This window comes from Salarias fasciatus, chromosome 15, assembly GCF_902148845.1.
Source record: "Salarias fasciatus chromosome 15, fSalaFa1.1, whole genome shotgun sequence".
NCBI classification, from domain to species: domain Eukaryota; kingdom Metazoa; phylum Chordata; class Actinopteri; order Blenniiformes; family Blenniidae; genus Salarias; species Salarias fasciatus.
Genome location: NC_043759.1, coordinates 7,859,824 through 7,878,207, shown reverse-complemented (window position 1 = coordinate 7,878,207; position 18,384 = coordinate 7,859,824). Strand labels below are relative to the sequence as shown.

Genomic DNA, 18,384 nt, shown 5'->3' with positions numbered 1-18,384 from the left:
ACAGCAGTGGCCTCACATGGAGCAGTGGTCTCACACTGATGACATCATCAGCAAAGGACAACTTTCGTTCTTGTTCCTCTGGGATTTCAAATCATCACTAGATGGCGCCAAAAGATTAAATTAAACAACCAACCACTAACTTATAATCAAGAACACTGTCAACAGCAACGTTTACCTGTGTGAGTTGATTTGACCTGCTTAGTTTAACCTGCTGTGATGCTGCAGAGGAAAGAAGAACTGGAAACATCCATGGCATCGGCGATGTGAGAACCAGCTCCCTGTTGGTATTAATACCTTTTAATAAATCCCCAGGAGTGACATAGGAGGGTTCTGGATCACTCTAAACACTGCCTCCTGCTACCTCAACTTTAAGAATAGCAACAACGTTTGAATCCTCGTTTGGGCAACTTTTTCAAGAGAAAACGGAAAACTTTGGTTGCATCGTGGATGTTATATTGTGCATGTGGTTGCATTAGAAAAACAAGTAACAGTCAGTTCTCCTAATGCGTGGGTGGATCCACATTAACCTTTGAGCTTGAATGTTGACAGTGTGAATATTCAAGCGTTCTCTGCATGCACAATGGTATTCCAGGGATGCAGCACCCACTAGTAGCAAGACATACAAACTGAATTGTTTATTTTTTTTTTTGTTAATCATTGCGTACAGACATCATTTTCAAAACATTGTAGTCTCGACATGAAATGAGCTTTTTTCACCAAATGAGTGTCGCGAGAGAGGATTGCAGAGTCATTTTCCTTAAGAAATAATGAATTAAGTTTATTGATGTTGCATGAACAGACATGTTGCAACTGCTTTACAGTAATCACATAGAAATTGTTTTAAAAAATACAATGAGATAAAACTGGCATAAAAGGGCCGTCTTCAACTACACTTTAAAAATGATGACTGAGTCCGTAACAACTTTAAAAACAGCCTCCTTTTGTTTTCAGTCTACTTCTGTTTATTTCAATTGACAATAAATAAACCCTGTTCAGAAGACCTCGGTGTCGACTGGAGAAGTGAGTCTGCAGCAGCTTTTAGAAAAACACGATTTCGACTGTGCAACACTCAGAGAGCAGGCACCACGATGTTAAATTGGAGCCTTAAATAACCAGAAGCAATAGGAGTAACTTTAAAGTAGGAGATACCTTGCAGGCACATGTTTGAAGTAGTTACAAGTGGTTCAAACATGTGCCTGCAAGACAGGTAGATAATGAATTACAACAGTCCACTCTAAGTGAAACAAAAGAACACAAAATCATTTCCAGATGAGCTGGAAATGATTATACATGCTTTGTTTCTGGAGACAAAAGATCTCTGCTTAGCAGCATTTCTTTGATGGTCAAATGATAAGTGAGCTTAACTGACTCAGATTTAATGAGAGGTCCACAGAGACCGGAGATAGAAAACCCATAATTTAGGTCATGTTAACAATAAAATACAGAGGAGCTAAATGTTCAACTTTTTTTTTGAAACCATTTTAATGCGAGAAATGTTCTGCTTCCAATCTTACATCCAGTCCACCTTCTCCAGCAAATGTCTACAATGTACAATGTGTTTATAATATCGACACACTGTCAGGTTTAAAAGAGACATAAAATTGAATGTCGTCGGCATAGAAGCGTTTTTTTTCCCCACAATTCTTAAAACAAGGAAAACTATGAAGGACCTGCAACAGAACTCTGAGGAACACCTTGAGATAGGATCTCTTTTTATCAGCAGTGACACTGAAAATCCTTCTGCCTACAGAACCAGTTTAAACCAGATGAATACCTCCTCCTTAGCTTAGTGATTATAATAAAAAAAACTCCACAGTGCCAGAGACAAAATGTTGGTCTAAGGCTAAGTGGCAAACACTTTTGCCTCATAGTATGGTTTTCTTTAGTTGGAGTCTGGGATTCAGTGTGGAGTTTGCATGTTTGCATGCATGGGATTTTCCTCTAGGTACTCCAGTTTCCTCTCACACTTTGGGGCTGGATATAAAAAAATGTACAGATGGTATTTGTAGCTTAAATTAAATGTTTACATTTAATATAATACTTTCATAAGCAATGAGTTGTGTTAAATTTTCTGAAATCTAATGTCTTATATCTGATTATTTCGTCTATTCATCAGTGTTTACTAGCTGACAGGAGTGACCCTAAGAAACCTCCAGAGAGCTGGTCAACATGTTGACGTTGACATGAGAATCATATTTTTTGGGGGGGGTATTAATCTTCTATTGTCCTCCATTCAGCACTGCGCACTCAGGAATGTCTGGCTGTGTTTTGGGGTTAAGACAGGAATATTAGAGCAAACTCTTCCACCCTCACACTGAACCCAGAATCACTGAGTTATGCCACTGAGGCTGCCAAACGGGGCCTCGCCTGCTCTTCCCTGGTCTCCCAGGGCTATGCAGCACATTCTTCTGTCACTCGGGGCGGACGAGGAAAGAAAAATGTGGACGGGGCTGACTGGCAGTCTGGTATACTGCTGCCCCACATGGGTTTTTGGAGGCCGCCGGCTCCGTGTGAAGTCCTGCGAGCCAGCGGCCGAAGTCCGACGATCACGTTTGACGAGCTCCGACAGGCGTGTGTGTTCGTCCGCCAAGTCTCACCCCTCGGCGCAGATGACTGTCTGGTTAGACATGTGGAGACAAACTGTACATTTACAAGCGAACAGTTCATATGGCTCTGAAGCTTTCAGAGGTGAGGAGTCGAACAGGGGTCTCGCTTCAGAGACTAAACCCAACGCAGGGTCCTGGGGTGCTGGAACCAACCCCAGCCGAGGGCAAGGGAAGGCAAGTTTCACCTTGAAGTGTTCGGACCTTGGGATCCGATCTTGATTGGATCAGCAGGGTCAAATCTTTGACAGTTTAAGTGGTTTTGATCAAAGCTTTTTCAAAAAGTTTCATTTTCCCCTGTTTCCTTTCAAACGGATCATCTTGTTGATTCTGGGCACCGTTGTCTCGTAAAAGGACAAAGAAATCAGCAAAATCTTACCATTTTCACGCAAAAAGTCTCGTAAATAGGGCCGTTTAGTCAAGAGTGGCAGCCAACATCCAGCGCAATGTTATCTTAAAGCTGGGCAGGTAAAACAATATTAAAGATTCCTAATTTAGTTTCAGCCCCATATCCCACATGACAGAATTTTATGTTTCTTCACTTGTGAAAATTTATTTGTTTATATCCCAAGGTTTCACTGAATCACCTGCCCTCAAATGATCAATAAAGATGCTGTCCATGTGATTTCTTCAGTAAGAGTCCTGGTCTGCTTTGCACCTGTAAATGAGCTGTCATCTCCACTGCCAACAATGTTTTTTTTTTTCCCCAAATTTTTGGAAGGACTCGCTTCGCGGTACTTTGCCAGCAGTAGGAAGTTGGACTGGAAGAAAAATGGAAGTTTGACAGTTGACAAAAGCTGACTGCAGCAAAATGAAAGTGAATCTGTAATCTTCACTTGCAATTAATTAAGTTATATTAAAGGGGCTGTATCATGCAAAATTCACTTTTTGTATGTTTTAACCTTGTTATATAGTTATGTACTCACCGAAAACACCCCCAAAGCGTTTTTTTCCTTTGTGCCCGTGTGTGTAAAGGTGTAATACAACATTTTGATTTCCGGGTGGATCACCTAAATAATTGGTGGTTCTGTTTGTCAATCATTCTGACGAGCTGCTTTCGTAAGGCGGTTCTCCGTGCTTGCGCCCAATCAGCTTCTCCCTTTTGCGCATGCGCATTCAGAGTGTTTATGTAGCCGGTGAGCTTCTGAGCTAGTATGACGATGGCGAGTCTGACATAATGAAACTGTAACTGTTTCGGAAAAAAAGCTTTATTTATGAGCAAGGCGGATCGCAGAAAACTGTAAACAGAGCCGTGCACGCCGGAGAAGAGGAGATCGCGCTCGTACGCTTCCGCGTTTCCTGGGAGAAGCAGGAGAGCCGGGCGGATGGTCTGGCGCATGTGCGTTGTTCAAAAAGTGAGTAACAAACGTGGGGCTTCGTCTTTTCGAGAAAAACGTGTATTAGACCTTTAAGCTTTGCTAGTGTTTGTGCTGCTCAGAGAGGCAGCCCCTCCCGCACCCGTGAAAACGCTCTGTTTTCCCACGTTCACGTCACACTGTGAAGATGTCTCCCCTGAGCCCCCTCCCGCAGGCCCTCGGCAATCAGCGTTGCTGCTTTTTGTAACTCCGATTTCGAGGATAAACTTTGACCATCGTCTGAAAGCAACAGTCAAGCAAGAGCAAGAGTCTGAAGGGTCTGAAGGGTCTGCGCTTGGTGAGTTTCTCACAGGAAAAGACGTTTTTGCGTGTGGAGAAGCTAGAGCTAAAGAGCTAAAGCTAGCTAGCTTATTTGTTTTGAAGTGCTGATTGGTTTGAAGTACGCTGTCAGTCAAAGTCCACAGGGGGAGAAGCGGGATTTCAGTGAAACAGAGCGTTTTCTCTTCCGGGTTTCAGAATTAGCCCCAGAAAATCTTTTATTTCACACAAAATTACTTTTCCTTAGTGCCAAAAATAAACTATTACCATGTTAATGCCATTTCTAGGGTTTGGACTAGCTAAAAAAGCATGATACAGCCCCTTTAAATTTAGGTGCTGCATGACTGGAAAAAAAAAAAAAAATTTTTTTACCGTTTTGTGTTATTTTTTAAAACGATTTTAAATTTTTTTGTGTGTCTAAATTCGTGTCTAAATTCCCAGAATAACCCAATTAAAAACCTTCCTGGATAAAATGGGCTTCACAAAGTTCCTTTGCACTCAGACAACGTTTGGATGTGACAGTTGAAGGGAGAGGATTCATTACAGAACATCAAGCAGAGCCACGCATCAGAAGTTGGTGAATGGAACAGTTTGAAGTTCAAGAAAACAGTGAAGTTTGAAACCGGTGACTTTTTCATGTAGAGATAGAACCATGAGACAATTATGAAAGATTTTTTGATCACTGTTTAATTAATTAAAGGATCCGTTCATCCAAATCAAACAAATTACAGACAGATCTTCTCTCTCTGCTTGCAGACTCGTGAGTTTCACTGATCCCCTCCAAATAAATTGCTGGAATCTCAGATGTTAAAAATGAGGATACGATTTCACATGTGGTGCTGAGAATAATCCAAAGTATATTTCCATAAACAATGTTTTTATTACTCTGGACGGTCCATAGACTTTGCTGTCAACAGGTTCAAAAGCAGTGATTTCCGAGTGAAATGCCCTCTTGAAAGATCTCTAGACATTATTTCCTCCTGTTGTTTGCGGTGAATTTTGTTCACCTTGACGGTTACTGCTTGATTAAAAGCACAGTCCAGCTGGAGAGCGAACTGAAAGCAGGCCCTGTGTGGGGATTTGAGCAACTTGACCTGTTAAATTCCTCAAATTCCGATACCATTCAGGCAGCTGAGGGGCGAGACGCTTCTTATGCCATCAGAGAAACAAACCCATCAGCACTCCGGGAAGGAAAACGCATCCGAACAGAAGGAAACCTCCTTATCTGAACCAGCGGGGTTGCAGAGATTCGCGACACCTTGTAGGATTGCTAAACTTTGGCTGACACGCGGCGAGCGGAGCTTCGGCTGCCACTGGCTTGATTGTATCACGTTACCCCCTCGAAGCCGCTGAACATTGAATCTTCGGCTTTACGGGGAGAAAGTGCCAACATTCCAAAGCTCCCAGAATTTCTTAAGGTTGCAATTTGAATTGAAAACATGCCCTGACAAGACGCTCCTCTAACTTAGATCCGAGCCTTCAGGAGGATGCCTTCTTGCTTCTGTTGCATCTTTCTGGCTCGGCCGAGGGTGAGAAGGTCAGCGCGCTGTGGAAACACGCGAGTTGGAGAATCTTTGGGTTTATATGTACAGTCGGTGTGGCGACCCTCCCCACGAAGACATGAACAAAAGGCAAGCATCCGGACAGGTTTGAACACTATGTAATAATGCACGCAGAATAACACAGATCAATATTTACAGAGGATATGGCTCCACACGCACATGCACAAACGGCCTGTTGACAAGAACATCACAGTATAAAAAAAAAAAAAAGACTAAAACTCAACAGCTGACTTGTATCTTTTATCTCTCCCATCCCGCCTTGTGTTTATGCTTCCCTCCCTCCTCTACTCCCCTTTCATTTCCTCTCAATTGCGCCGTTCGGCAGCCAGGTCAGCTGATTCCGTGATTTGATATGATACAGTAGAATCGCTTCAGCGTCTCTGACCACCCTGTGTAGCTCTAAGATATGCTCCAACACCCGCCAGGAGACCCTGTGACGTATAAAAAACACAAAGTGCGACTTTAGCCGTGATTATTTTAACTTCACCTCTTTGCTTTTAAAGGATTTATTGCAGCAGTTTCACGGGCTGCCTTTGGAATACATACTATAATCGGTCGCCCATTCTGACCTTCCGTATAAGGCGGACAATTACATGGTGTAACTTTATACTAAATCTGCTGCACTGGTACTGAAAAGCAGCTTTCTGGTGTGAGTATGAATTCAGACAATGCCATTAAGCTCACTGTGAAATTGATGAACATGATTTTGTACTTTGATTTACACTGATAGTCTTTGCAAAAAAAAGAAAAGTAGAACTAGAACAAACGGGGTTGAAATGACAATCACATCTTGATTGAGACATAGTCGGTCAATCCTTGGTTCACACAACAATTTGCAATGTTTTTCAAGGTCCTCATGCAACACTTACAGTATTTAAATAAACTTCACAAACACAGTAATTTTACCCAGAGTCATTTTAAAATCCCATAAGAATTTTGATTATTAGATATAAATCCAATTAAAAATACAGTTGAATGGTGTAAAAGGAGCGGGTCCGTTGGTTGAAAACATCGCTAAGATGTTCAGAAAATGAAATGTTCTGAATGAATGTACACAGTCAAACATTAAATACACAGCTAAAATGGTAAGAATATTACTTTCTGAATGAGTCTGACAGAGTTCTAACATACTTGGGAAAATTCCAGATCAAAATCCGTTCTAGAACATTGAAGAACATGATGGCAGCTTTTACACTCATTCCAAGAAATTTCATTAAAATGGAAATTGCACAGATCCAACAAAACATGGCCAAAACCTTGAATTCTTGCTAAAAAGTAGAACTAAATTTACAAGAAAAAAACAAACAAAAAACAACTGAAGTTTCAAAAGACAGTATCTGTACAATGTACATCATTTTGTATCTAATAATGATTGATTTAAGGCTAAGATGGAGGAAAGAATTCAGGTATTTCAAGCAGTTGGTAAAACATATATTGAATTTGGAAATGGTAACAGGACATTAAAACTTTCCTTTTGTAATGTCTGGTAAAACATCTTTAAATGACAGAAGTCATGGAGCTAACTGGAATATTGGAGACTATTCCAAAGTATACACCTATAGCTGCGTTTCAGTTCCACAATTCATCCATAAGATAAAAACGGTATAGAATTTTTTGGTAAAAGGTGTAGGATTGGTCTTTTCAGAGTTCCAGATCTATTTTAAGGGCATTTCAAACAAATGTGAATCCTGGGATTGGCCAGCTTTGGACATATTGAGCCACTTCTCTGTTTCTTATGCCAACCGTTCGGGAACACTGCTCCTCAATGTTATGCTGGCAGCTTCTACATGTGCTACAATGAACAGGGGAAATTGCACAAGATATTTAAATTCAACAGAACTTGAGACATCAATGTAGACCAAACTCTACAATTCTTCCTATGAATTCAATTCAAATAGCATTAAAAGCAAAATATTTGACAAACAATCTATGGAACACGATTAAGTAGACAGTAATGGTGAGTGTTTTTAAATGGATTTCCCAGAGTTCTGTGTGGAAAGGTGGTGAACTAAGATCTGGAGCATGACGGGAAAGCTTCTGGAAATAGCTTCAGAGTTTCAGGGGCTTGGAGGATGCTGCACGCCTCCTTTCTGAAGGAGTCTGTCATGTGCTTGGAGATCCCAGATCACGGTGCTCAGTCTGGACTGCTGTTAGAAAGTCGGAGGCTACTGGACACAGTTCCAGAGGAGGCACCACCCCCGAACTGCCCCGTCAGGAGTTCTACAATGTGAAGAATTCCTTCAAAACACAAAAATCGCTCCAGAATGTCGGGTGGCGGGATCTAGAGGATGTAGGGCTGGTTGTTCGAGAGCTCCAGATTGTAACGAGTCGTTCCAGGTTCTACAGTGTTAGCGTGAAGCAGTCCGACGACAACACCAGACTGTGTGTTGCACCGTTCAATGGACATGGTCTCCATCAGTGGAACCGCAGGCAGAGTTTCTGGAATGCGGCTGGAGATCTCACGGCCGACACCTAGAACCTGGTGCTGTGGGCGAAGCTGTCGGACAGGATGATGTTCTTGTAGAAGTTGTCGGAGCGCGTGGAGCAGTAACCCTTCACTTTGTCGATCATCTGGCTGACGGGGAGGATGGAGGACGAGGACAGGGAGGAGTTTGGCTCCGCCTCCGAGGAGGACGAGGAGGAGGAGATGCACTTGGGCCCGGTTTGGCTGGAGTAGCCTTTATCTGCAGCCAAGGATGCAAGAAGAAGACAGGAACGCCAATTATACGGGAGCCGTCGAAGGTTTCACAGAATGTGAAGAATCTGATTCCATCGAGGTGTAATATTACAGTTAAATAAATGCCAGCCTGCCCGACTTCCCTCTCAAGTGTTATTATTACAACTTTCAGGCTTGTCTTCCAGAAGCAGTGTTACCGGTTTAAAACAATCTTTTATTTAATCACATTCAGCTGGATTTTATTATCACACAGCAAGGAAAATAGAAGGCTGGAATTACACAGTGTGCATAGCAAACTTCAAATTCACTTACCAAATACAGAAATAGCTACTAAAAGAGGCTTCAGTCTTATTATTGTGCCATCACTGCGTCTGCTTATGAGCATCTGCAGTTCTGCATCCACCGAGTCAGGCGATTCCCTTCAATATGCGCTTCAATATGTGCTCTTTTTCAGGGCAATAAAAGGTCCCACATGGTTCCAATATAATATCTTAGACATTTACATTTCTTTGAAGAGTGATGGAGGAAAGATAAGTACATTTGACATGAAAGCTGACCTGTAGAATGTGAATAAAATCTATCGCTCTGCAGGAAAAAAAAGAAAAAAAGAAAGGCAAGGATCCACCGAGAGAGGAAGAAAGACGGCTCAGCAAGTTCATGGTGATGAGAATCCAGCTCAAGGCGCGGACTAAACACACCATGAATTCCCAAATGTCCATTTTTGAACAGTAATAGTAGTAACTATGATGAACTGAGAAGGTGTAGTTGTGTCCCTGAATGCAGTTTGTGTTCTGGACCTTCATTTTAATATTCAGCCACTGAGATGTTCGTGGTCTGGCTGAATCAGCTGACTCTCTCTCATTTCACCATGTTCACCTGTGGTGTTGGCTGAGACACCGGACGCCACACTGCTCACCGTCACGGTCAATCACATGGCGAGGCAGCGACCTTCACTGGCGACGCCAACGTGACCAATAACTGAGTAAAATGCTTTTTGAATGAAAAACTGTAGAGAATGGGCACAACACCCATTTAAAACTTATTTTCTGGCCTATCTGGCACCTCCACTCAGGCCTATATGGATCCAATACAATTTCTAAATGACATTAAAGTCATTATGTTTCTCTCTTCCAACCTTTATTTGGAGACAAATTAATGTCAAAGGTCAATGTAAAAAAGAATCCTGATAAAATTTCATTATAAAAAAACAATGTGGTATATTTTTGCCGTATGACCCGCCCTTAAAGAAGAGTCAAAATATATCCAGGTGAAAATGTTTGTGGTGCGAGACAGGGCGAAGAGTTTCTCTGCCTCGGAAAATGAGGAACTCCTCAAAAACCGCTCCCTTTTCCAGTCAATGAGGATGAAAACTGCTTTAATCCCAAATGACTTTAAATCCATCAAACTTTTCTGACACTCGGCGCCATCGGTCTAATCAAACATCAGGAACAAATCCACTCTGGAACTGCTACACAAATCTCAGACCAGACACACATCTGTTCACGTATCTCTGACTCTCTCTTCCTTTCAGACACGGTGAAGTGTTTAATTCCAACTTCAGGCAGAACAATTGACTCTTTCCGGATGAACTCCGTTGCTGTCTGGTGTTTTTTTGGGGTTGGTCGGTTTCGCCTTGAAATTTCCTCGGCTTTACGGGCCAAAGGATAATAAAACCAGGCACATAAAGACTTCCCAACAGCAGCCTTGCTTATATTTGGATTTCATTTTCCAGGTAATCCGCAGATCGCTACTCAAAGAGTTGGTGCATACCTGATGAAGAAAGACAGCTATGAGGATTTCGAAGCCCCAGAGCTTCTTGGACTTTGAGATTTCCCAGCTGTTGCTGCGTTTTTGACCAGAGACATGTTTGGTTTCAGCCTCAGAGAGCCGGATGGGAAGAGTATGGAGAAAATAAAAGATTGGTGGTGCAGAAGTAAGGCACACTGAGCCAGGTACAAGCCGCTGATGCGTTTCTGACAAGGCTTCCAAAGAAAACACAGCACAGACAAACGCACTCTCTAATAATTCTTGTCGAAACAAGAACTGCTGCGTGTGTTTTGTGTTTGTTCGGGATGAGACGGCCTGGCACCACGGGCATGAGCAATGAATCAACAATGATCATGGACTGCACAGCAGATGATCTGTGGGAGGTGTGCTATAGAAATATCATTGTGCTCATTTTCAACAGTAAGTCTTGAATATGTTGCACGAGTTTGTTCGACTCGTCTTCATCATCTGGAAGAGTTTCCACCAAAGCTCAGGTAAATTCCTGGATCACAACTTTTAAACTGACATTTTTGGTCCATTTGCATCAGAAGCAAAGACGAGTTTCTCTCACCAGGGAGAACAATGCATTCTTTGTGGAAATATAACGTGACGGAGGCGGAGCCGTCGCATCTCGCACATGGAGGATGAAAGATATTAACTTTATTGTGACATGCAAACCGCACATCGTTTCAATCGCTTCAAGGAGTAAATCTGTACTGTCTGTAGTTTCAAAATCAAAGATACTGTCCCTAATCCAAAAGGAAATCTGTTGACAGGTGTTGAATATGAAAGCTGTTGAAGATCTTTTTGATTATTTTGGTTGTTTTTGGGGCCTGTTTACAAGGCAACGCAGCTTGGAGCCACCGTTAAACTTTACGGTTTAACTTGAATTTGACAAGAAATATAATTCTACCTTCTAACGCTCGCCGTTTTTCTCAAAACAAAGATGAATGAAGCCGACTGTAAGTGTTGCCACGTCTGTCACCACATTCTCCTGTTTGTCCTCGTCCAGCAGACATGGAGCAGCGGTCATGACTACAGTCCGGCTTCATGTTTCCTCTCCAGTCAGAGCTCATTAAATCACCACTTCTTCCTTCAGAGGATCACTTTCTTTGAGTTTTTCTATGAAAACTGAGCCAAAGAAATCAAGCAAAGATGTATTTAAATTGAGCCCGGATAGCTCAAACGATACGTCAGCCGGCTTTCTGCTGCCATCAAATGCTTTAGGAAAATGTAAAGCTGGAAATAATGAGAGTCTGTGTTTGAGTCATGCTGCTAAGCCAAATTCTTCCTTGACATGATCCCGCCTCATTAACCAATAGAAGAATTAAGCTGTCATCTTGTCCGGTTGCTTTATGCCACAAGTCCCAGCATTGTTTCCAGCTGGGGTCTCCCTGTAACATCAACGTATAGCGGTACCTTCCTGCTGGAGGGAGTCGCAGCCATGACTTCCTAAATTCAGTGTGTGCTGACAGCTCGGGTTAAAGCCTGAGAGGGAAGCAGCATACCTGGAACAGTACAAGCTTTCACATTACTGACAAGAAAGCCCCTTTAGAGTGACGGTAAAAGTCATTTTAGTGGACTTCAGAAAAGACTCTGATTGTAAGCTGAAGGCTACATGAAGGCTACTCCTCATCAAAGAATTCTTGAAAGCCACAAAAGCCCCGATTCCACAACAACGCTTCAAATGAACCTGCATCGTTTCAGAAAAGCGTCATGTTTACAAGGCAACATCTGGAAAACAATGTCGTTTTCACTTTGGGCCATTAGTGGGTGCTGTTGGTCGTTTCTGTAATGAAACCACACACACAGAGCGGTACACTGAACACATTATCAATGAGACAAACGATGGGCTGCAGCCACCTTTAATACGTCAGGAACTATAAAGCCCATTCCGACTGTCGGGAATCCGGAATCGACCAACGGCGGCTTGGTGAATGTGCGATCCATTTAAAGTCTGGATGTGGACGGGTGGGAAAATGTTCCCAACATTTTTCACGCTGGCTAAAGCTGGGCGAGTACTGGACCCTTTGTGAGTGTTTCAGGCTCAGAGAGCGGCTCATAGTAACACCTCGTGTACGGTGAGGGAACCAAAATCTGCGTCTGTAACAAAAACACAATACCAGTATTTGTCAAAGTCTTTTTTTTCTTCAAGCTTTATCAAGACAGATAATGCCTTTTTTCTTCTTCATCATTCCCAGCTGGGTGATCGACTGTGTTTTTTTCCCCGCTTGTCTGTTTTTGGTTAATTATGAAATAACATGCGCCGTGATAAACACATTTGTTGAGCGAAAAATTCTTCCCCAAACTTCTTCTTCTTACACATCTTGTAAACTGTTGACTTGTCCTATAATCATCTCATAATCAGAACAGTGCCGAATGATTCAGTATGAGGAATGAAAACACTGAAGTGTGTAAGTGCAGCGAGTGCTGGACCAAAAAAAATAAATAAAAAAAGAACTCTGGCCGAGGGACCATCCAAACATTTAGATCTGTAAATCTTAAAGAGTTTGACCATAACATTGAAGATAGAAGACATTCTTTTGCTATATTTGGGGGGGGGGGGGGGGGGGGGGGGGGGGGGGGGATCAAGTTGTGCATCCAAAACCGGTAAACAATTTTCCAACATGTTAATCTGAAAGTGTGCGAGCTTTACTCTCCGAGTCGACTCAGGCTGCAAATTTTTTTGATTTCCATCTGGAAACAGCAACACGGGTGTCCCTCCGCTGCCTCGCTGAAGAGCGATCGGGGATCCTCGAGGAGACCCCTGTGCTGAACTCTCAGAACGGGTGAGTGATGGTGGAGCAGCACGGCGAGGCACGGCGAGGACCCGGAGCGGGGTCTGGCTCCGACCCGGGGAGACAACAGGAAACGCCGGAGAGCGCGTCGGAGTGAGGCAACGCAGCCTTCCCAAGTGACGAGAACAACTATAAACCTTTAACGAGAGACGAAAACTCTCCTGGAGGCAGACGACTCAATCCAGCATGGAGTCAGAGACGCTTTTTACTGGCTGGACTGTTTGGCTGTTCCTGAGGTTTATCTTTATCACGTGCAATAAAAATATCACAGAAGACCAACTGACGTCTGAAGTGGAATAAATTATCTTTCCATGCACTCTGCATCAGTGGCCTGCAGATGAATATAAATGACAGAATTTTAAATATGGAAGTTTGATTAAACTTGATTAAATTACAGAATATGTACAATTAATTAGTTTTATTTAAATTTACAGTCACAGCCATAACTATCAGCACAATATCAGCAACAAAAACAAAGCCAACAAGCAGGGCCCAGACACAGCTGCTGAAATTAGGGGCAAGAGAAAGAACACTGTTATATTGGAAAAACATTAACATCGTCTGCATAAGCGTTTATATCAAATCATACACAGCAAGATTCTACACAATTATATTGCCTCTGTTGTCAGTTCCTGCATCATTTGAAACACGTCACTGTGAATTATTCAGAATTTGAACCATTTTCTAACTAACTTTCAGCTTAACTCAATTTCTCTTGTGAAACAAATTTCACCAATGGTATGTCCAGTCTGAGATGTGGTTACTTTTTGTCATGTGTGGACAAAAAATAACACATCGTAGTGTCATTGACGTGGTGTTAGTTTTAATCAGAAAAACCCCAGATCACACAGCAGTCACTCGTGAACCGCAGCGTTAGCAAAGTGTTAACAAAAACAAAAACAAAAAATCATTAAAACACTCTGCAGATGTTAGCGTGGATGCACTCGGGCAAGGTGCGCTTGTTTCTGCATCCCTGGGCACACCGAGCGGGTGGAGTTTATGTTAGAAATCACCTCATTGTCCCGCTCGGGGTGTCTCAGGTCGCGAACAAGACAGCGTGAACTTGTGTGACATGATGCCGATCAGCCAATCACAACAGTCACAGCGTCTGCTTTCCCAAAACGAATGCTGGCCAAACCACGTGGTTTTTTTTTTTTTTTGCTTTTCTTCTCACAGGATTCTAATTCATCTTCAATGCAGTAAAGAAAACAGAAAGGTCACTCTTCAGATTCGCTTTGGGAAACAACAGAGCAGATCACATGATGCTAGAAGCGGGACGGCCATCAGCCAGTGGGCTGGATCTTTACCTCCGACGGTCCTCCGCTGCTGCTAATGGTTGGAGGAGCTTTCTAGACACAGAAGTACATATATGAAACGTCACATGTGGGAATAAAGCACAGAGTCTTGCCTGCATGTTTCAGTCAGGAATGTGTTATTGAGGCAGTAAAACTCCAACAGCTCAGCTGGGAAATGAAGTTCGGACAAGTTGTCAAAACAAAGTTTAAACTCTCAATGTTTCCATCTCTGGAGGTGGCGAGCAACATAGTCTTCACGCTTTGACGGGTGCTCTCTCTACCTCCCCCTCCCTCTGTCTGTCTCTCATCAGTCCAATCCAAACGTGGCGTTCGGCTCTCACCTGTGTTGCTGTGTCTCTTGCTGAAGGGGTTGAGCGTGGCTTTGGCCTTGGACGTCCAGTTGGCGGTGCTGGAGCCGAAGGAGCTGGACGACAGAGACTTGGCCAGGTTGTCCGAGCTCACCTTCTTGGTGTTGTTGGTCGCCGTCTTACTCCAGTCTGCAGCGGGGAGCGAAGCAGCGTCAACTCAGGACCGACGGCGGATGTCTTACCGTTTCCCCCCCCTTTAATTCAAGCTTCACACCTGTTCGTCATTAAATTGGACCACAGAACGTCCGCAGTGTGACGGTTCAGTCACAGACGAGAATCAGACTCGATTCTCATCTAAACAATGTCAAAAGATTAAGGAACTGAGAAATTTCTGCTAGGAAATGGTGAAAGGTCTGAAAGGTACAGAATGAATCTGTGGAGTAGAACTGGAAGAGGTTTAGATGCTAAGTAATATGAATTAAAAATTGCCCAAAAAAAACACAATTAATAATCAAGTTAATTAGAGGACATGAAAAGCTTTGCATTTCTATTTAAAAAGATGAAATTAAATAAAATTGAATAAATTCAGAAATTCTAAATCGACCAGCTTTTTCTCTTTTGAGTTAAATATGAAATCTGTTTGTTTCTGGGCTATTTTTTTATCATGAAACAAAAAACTGATTTTAATCTAAATAAATTCAGACACTAAGTGACACAAATGAAATGGATATTGAACCTTTAAACAGCTGCAAAAGGAAAAACCTCTCCACATTCACTTGAAAACAGATGAAAGTTTGGATTAAAAAATATTTCCTAAATTGAATAACACAATTGTCATGTTTCATTTGATTGGAAGTAAACTATTTGTCATGTGATCTGAGTTCTCTGCACACAAAACGAAATAATATCCTTCATTGGTCATAAGTTCAAAGTGTTTGAATCCTGCGTGTGCACCTGGAGGACGTCCCGCCGTTGGAGCAGAACCGCGGCATTTCATCTCTTTTTATATTAGCCGCTAAGCTGAGGATCTGTATTTCAATAAAGCATCTCTGTTTTTTGTCCTTTTTTTTCTCCCGCTGTGGGAACCGGGCGCCGCTCCAAGTTGTCGGGACCGACGGGACACGTGAAAAAGCTTCGGCCTGACGACGACACGTGGACGAGAACCAAAACCCAGTGTTATACTGAAAACAGGGTGTTGTTGAGGAGTTTGGGCCGGTTCCCCATTGAGCTGAAACCCCTCCGCGTAGCAATGTGGGAGGCGAGTTAAAGTAGGTTCCCAAAAAGCAAATCCGAGAGAAAATAGTGGAAATAGGTCAGGAGGGAGAGATCAGAGCTTAAAATAAGGCCAGAGCCGGGCAGAGAGGTCTGAAATGAAATCAGGTGAATTTAACTGCTCCAATCCTGTGCTGATCTCCTGACCGGGTGCTGGGAAAACAGCCCAACGTAAACAGGAAGTGAAAGCATCTCGTAGCGTGTGAGACCCGGATACAGGCGTCTCCTCGGTTACCTGAGTTGTCGGACAGCCTGAATTTGCCGCAGCAGAGGTATCTCCTCCACTGCTTCTGCACGTTTTCCTTCAGGGCGCAATGGAAGATGAATATGAAGAGGCCTGAGGATCAAGACACGGAGAGGGGACATCAGTTTCCAGCATTACAATGACATGTTAGATCAAGTTACATCAATCAGCGGGAGGAAGATGCTCTAGTGTCTGGATGTTCGGGCTTTTCAAAGTATGCTGATTGCAAAATTACTGAGCGATTCAGTTTTGAAAAGGCCGGTTGGCGCACCTTGCAGTGAGTTGAAGATGGCGAAGAGGTACATGAAGGGCAGGCTGACGGGGCCCCAGGCGAACAGCGCGAAGCCCCACGTCATTCCCAGCAGGAAGGTGAGGCTGACCACGCTCCGAAGGTTCCGCAGGACCTGGACCGCAGCACAAGGGGTTGCAGTTACAGTTTCATTCCTCCGTATCGCTCTCTCATTTAAAGGTTTCACCCTCATCTAAGGTCAAGAGACTCGTCCAGTTTGAACTGATTGTAATGAGTCTGCAGCAGCACAACAACAAACCACAGCAACGCTGGATAAGACCTGTCACTTTCTTGGCCGCACACTTTCAGCCTTTACAATGATCAAATTTGTCTTCTTATGATCCAAATGGAATTTTCCGAGTATAATCCGTCTTCCATCCATCATGTTGATTGCTTTTTAATGGGGAGAGCGTGAAGAAATCAGGAGTGGTGGGAGGTTAAAGAGCGGGGCTGGGCGCAGACCTCTTCCCGCAGGGTGCGGTTGCTGCGTTTGCCGTTCCGGCCGCAGATCTGCATCATGACCACGATGAACATGGCCACGTTGAGCAGGAACACCAGGCAGAAGTAGCCCACGCAGGTGGTGTAGAAGACCACCGGCTTCTGGATCCAGCAACTGAAAGAGGGGAAAATACAACGACAATCAAATGGTACACACAAAATACACTGAACAATACACTATAAACAACAACAGTGGGAGAACATGGACATTCGTATGGACAGATGGCCAAGTGGGATTTTTATTACGACGACTCTTAACTCTAAATCTACCAAGTCCAGGACAATCTGGACCAGGAGTTTAAAAAACACGGGTGGACTGACAATAAACTGTGCTCGCACACATTTCTTGAACAGACAGCACCATCTGGTGGCTTCAGAAAATAAAGACAGTGGTTCATGAAGCTTCATCGAGCTTCATTTGCACATCACTACCATTTACAGAGACTCTGAGCGCCACTGTCATGTAAACATACACCTCAAACACAAGGAAAGTTCTCAGTTTCCACTTGAAAAAGTTGTGTAAACAGAGTCTCAGATTGGTGAAGTTCCATTATCAATGTTGAACGCAGAGATTTCCAATTTCAGAAATCGCAGCCTCCAGGCAATCACCAGCTTCTTCAATTTAAAAAAAAAAAAAAACTTTCTGACTCAAGTTGAATTACGACCTGAATAAATTGCAACACTGCAAACGTTAACGACTATTTATTTTGCTATTCCAAATAAAACAGTTTCAAATAAAATCTTCAGCATATTTTTATTTTTAGGATATTTTTCAGCTTTACTTATGTAAGCTCAATAAAGGTGTCATCGTTTCTTTGCAAAATAACTGAGAAGCTTTACAGCAGATTATTTTTGGAACTGTGCTTCAGAATTCCTGATGCCACCTTCCCACCAACAAACTCTCACTGTTGATCATCAAAACACTCCCACATCGGTATGTTTTCTGATACTTCTCCACCCATCCAGTTGAAAATTTGCGTGACGCGGTTCAGACAGAGGTGATTTTGACTCTTTGGTCACTTACAACTCCGACGATCCCTCAGCTGACCGTCCTTTTCCATATTCCTGCAGGCCGTAAGAGTTTTTATCCACCGAGACCACGATGCCCACCAGCACTGCAGGGAGGCCTGAAACAAAGCACAGGTCAATCAATCGAAGCTGGAAAAACCCACCAGGACCACTTAAGATGAACAATAACTGCAAAAATGATGGAAAACTGATTAAAAAAAAAAAAGATAAAACACTGATGACAAATTCAAACTATAATTGAGCTAAAGAAGTAGATAAAACACAAAATAATAGGAAGAATTAGCTTATAAAAGAACAGCAAAATGTTCAAAACCAGACGAAAATGAAAGAATATACATTAATGTATTTCTTATAATGAAAACACTGAACAGCAATTAAAATAAAATGGAGATTAACTAAATAAGTATA

At 42.8% G+C, this 18,384-nt stretch overlaps 1 protein-coding gene across 3 annotated transcripts in view; it reads right to left on the bottom strand.

Moving 5' to 3' along the window:
* Positions 1–5,885: 5,885 nt before the first annotated feature.
* The window catches only part of adgrg6 (adhesion G protein-coupled receptor G6), an 80,988-nt gene continuing 68,489 nt past the window's right edge, over positions 5,886–18,384 (bottom strand). For 2 of the 3 annotated variants that reach the window (XM_030110406.1, XM_030110407.1), the window contains 6 exons: positions 17,972–18,074; positions 16,912–17,062; positions 16,432–16,564; positions 16,152–16,253; positions 14,678–14,833; positions 5,886–8,483 (listed from right to left, as the gene is read on the bottom strand). In XM_030110406.1, coding sequence (XP_029966266.1) covers positions 8,272–8,483; positions 14,678–14,833; positions 16,152–16,253; positions 16,432–16,564; positions 16,912–17,062; positions 17,972–18,074 — 857 coding nt within the window. In that variant the 3' untranslated portion in view covers positions 5,886–8,271. Of the gene's footprint in view, positions 8,484–14,348; positions 14,391–14,677; positions 14,834–16,151; positions 16,254–16,431; positions 16,565–16,911; positions 17,063–17,971; positions 18,075–18,384 lie in introns of all 3 variants that reach the window. The other variant, XM_030110408.1, reaches the window with a different exon arrangement.